Below are 1,773 nucleotides of genomic sequence, written 5' to 3'. Positions count from 1 at the left end.
CCCGTATGATACCTCCAAGGGAGTGTGGCTGTAACTTTGCCCCGCGCTCCAGGAGCAGTGCTACCGTCTTGCGCGCCGAGTGGTTTTCCAATAACAACCGAGTTAAGGCCGTCTGGCCGTACTTATCCTGGACGTTCACATCGACGCCTCGAATGGCAAGCAGATGTTTTGTTGCCGAATGCGATGTCATTGCCAACTCAGAAAGGAGCGGCCGTTTATCAACATCGACATCTGTTGCCCGCACCATGCCGTTCGGATTGACCCCGCGTCGAATCAGCCTCCGAATCAAGACGTCTCTATCGGAGCTAGACCTCCCCGGAAGAGATGCCGAGGGAGCCAGAAGAGCCAAGCGAAGGAGATGTTGCAGGTCACATCGTACTTCACGTTCAAGGAAACATGCGGCAAGGCGAAATAGGCCATTTCGGCAACAGTGTTCCAAGAGGCGGTCCGCGTGGTTCTCGGGGGCTATCCTGCCATAAACATCGGTCTGTTGTCGAAGGAGTAGTCGGATGGTTGAACTACGTGCAAGCGGGCACTGTACCGCATAGGACAGCGGGGTGGGGCCACGCGCGTCTTTCGAGACCACCCCCGGTGCCGGTTTTTCGAGGATCCGCTTGACGACAGCGTCCAGACCAGTGGCGGAGGCAATATGAAGAGGCGTAAGTTGGCTACTTGATAATGGCTGATCTCTTGTCAACTTTCCCAGATATGTCGTGATATCTGGAGCAAGCAACTTGTCCAAGTGCCATTCCTTTGCACTCGTCATGCTTAGAATAGACGTGACGAGTTCTTTTCTTCGCTTGAGAACGGCGACGGCAAATGGGGACAGGCTAGCAGCAGACTGACTCAGAATTCGTGGAAGCTTCGATACAAACCGCCCTGGGAACATTTCGGTCAGCGTGATGGCGAACTGCGGGGCCCAAACATCCATCCCAGCATACACCGATGCCTCGACTACACGGAATGCCACGGCATCATCACGGCAGTGAATAACTGCCCATCGAGCAGCAGAACAGCGTTCTGACAGAACGTTGTGCCGATAAATCCGTGGTCTGAAGGCTTTCCGAAACCCCTGGGAGCACTGCAAGACGCGTATCCGTGTTGGACGGTCACAATCGTTAAAGATGATATCAACAAGCTCGGGGGGTAGTCTGTCCAACATGGTTGTGTGACTCTGGTGTGATGTTCAAGTATGAAGCGAGAGAAGGTTTGATGGCGAGACCTCGAGACGACTCTGGTTGCAGCTGGTCGCGTCCTACTTATACAGGCTGGCCGCTCAACAACGCACGTGATAATTCGGGACCGTCGAGCCATAGGAAGACAATACAATGCAGGTCCGCTCCGTCTTCAGTTGCGAGATGGAATTATTGGAGACCTCATACTAGGGCCATCGGAGATTGGCAACCTTTCGTGTGTCTACGGTACCTATGAGGCCCAATGCCAGCACGTTCGCCGCATTCATTCTCTTCGCCTTGTGCCCTGACGACGCTATTCACTCAGCAGACCGAATCTTGCCCGTGTATCCCTCTATCGCTTCCTGCTCGCGTCCCCACCTGGTCGTGCGATCGCACGACAAAGATTGCCGTCCTCAACCACTCAACGGAGTGTGCCCAGTGCATGAATGACTAAAAGTTGACAAGATTGGTCATGTCTCCTAGATCCACGCCGTCCGCGTCCAAGCCCTCAGGCGCAGGAAACGCCTGTGCCGACTCAATTAGCTTGTAGAAGCTCTCCACCTTGACGATCAACTTCTCAACGCTTTACACATGCCAG

The 1,773-nt window shown here is 54.2% G+C and overlaps 1 protein-coding gene across 1 annotated transcript; it reads right to left on the bottom strand.

Moving 5' to 3' along the window:
• Positions 1-285: 285 nt before the first annotated feature.
• CABS01_17119 (uncharacterized protein) lies at positions 286-1,162 on the bottom strand (the record flags this gene model as incomplete). The annotated part of the gene is made up of 2 exons (XM_060550446.1): positions 286-465; positions 542-1,162. The coding sequence occupies 2 exons, from the start codon at positions 1,160-1,162 to the stop codon at positions 286-288; spliced, it is 801 nt and encodes a 266-aa protein (XP_060396830.1).
• Positions 1,163-1,773: the final 611 nt, after the last annotated feature.

The sequence above is a fragment of the Colletotrichum abscissum genome (genome assembly GCF_030869225.1).
Source record: "Colletotrichum abscissum strain IMI 504890 chromosome Unknown Scaffold_354.1, whole genome shotgun sequence".
NCBI classification, from domain to species: Eukaryota; Fungi; Ascomycota; class Sordariomycetes; order Glomerellales; family Glomerellaceae; genus Colletotrichum; species Colletotrichum abscissum.
This window is presented reverse-complemented; position numbering and strand designations above follow the sequence as displayed.